Source organism: Acyrthosiphon pisum, unplaced genomic scaffold, assembly GCF_005508785.2.
Source record: "Acyrthosiphon pisum isolate AL4f unplaced genomic scaffold, pea_aphid_22Mar2018_4r6ur Scaffold_14854;HRSCAF=15507, whole genome shotgun sequence".
Taxonomy (NCBI): domain Eukaryota; kingdom Metazoa; phylum Arthropoda; class Insecta; order Hemiptera; family Aphididae; genus Acyrthosiphon; species Acyrthosiphon pisum.
Window position 1 is genome coordinate 1 of NW_021763606.1, and position 798 is coordinate 798.

The following is a 798-nucleotide window of genomic DNA, read 5'->3' on the forward strand; positions in this document are numbered from 1 at the left end:
GATACTTTGCACGACCTTGCTTAGATCACGGCGCCGGAACCTCTTCTTAGCTTATTGTCCTGTGTCAACACAAGAGGGCTCCCTTCCAGTTTTTCTGGTTTATATTTGTTTAAGCTGTTTGATATGGCGCCGGATACTAATAATATTTCGGTTTTGTTCATCATAGTGAACTCGAAATCCACTATGAAGAAACGGATCTGTGAACTAGAAATAAAACACTCATAACATTATAATTATTTAAATTCTTTATATATGTATATTATTATTATTATATATATTTTTTTCCTGTTTGTTTTTTTTTTTTTTTTATTCTTCGAATAAGTGATTAACCGAAATAATCCGTCGAGCAATAACATCTTGTAGTATCTCCCCCACTTCTACACACACCGATCTCTCTGCGTTCGGTTGATTTATTACCGCGTGTATAAACGCCGTAACAGGTATCATTGCCCTGTTTAATACGTACGGGTTCAACGGCATACTCATTTTTCTGTTCGCTTCTCTGACATGTAGTTTAAAACATCCTACACAAATTCTATTCCGTCTTATATATTGGTGGTGAGGGCCGTTTAATAATTCATCTCTAAGTTTTTCAAAGAAATCAATTGCTTGTAGTGTTAGTGGGTACTCCGCCGACAGTGGTGTTTGATTGCTCATGGTGTATTATACGGGTTTATATATTTTGTTTGTATTATTATATTTTTCTTCTTAATTTATCTGAAAAATAATCAATTATTTATTATATATATTATATTTTTTTACGTTTTATTGCATATGTATTTATTTAACATTTATTTT

At 32.2% G+C, this 798-nt stretch overlaps 1 protein-coding gene across 1 annotated transcript; it reads right to left on the bottom strand.

The window, feature by feature from the left end:
- Positions 1–277: 277 nt before the first annotated feature.
- Positions 278–664, bottom strand: LOC107885791. Its single transcript, XM_016809491.2, has one exon. It carries the CDS (start codon positions 655–657, stop codon positions 307–309), a length of 351 nt encoding a protein of 116 aa, XP_016664980.1. The 5' UTR covers positions 658–664; the 3' UTR covers positions 278–306.
- Between the last annotated feature and the right edge of the window lie 134 nt (positions 665–798).

Bases quoted from the DNA above. Each gene is read 5' to 3' on its own strand.
- LOC107885791 (XM_016809491.2), bottom strand. From the start codon at position 657: ATGAGCAATCAAACACCACTGTCGGCGGAGTACCCACTAACACTACAA.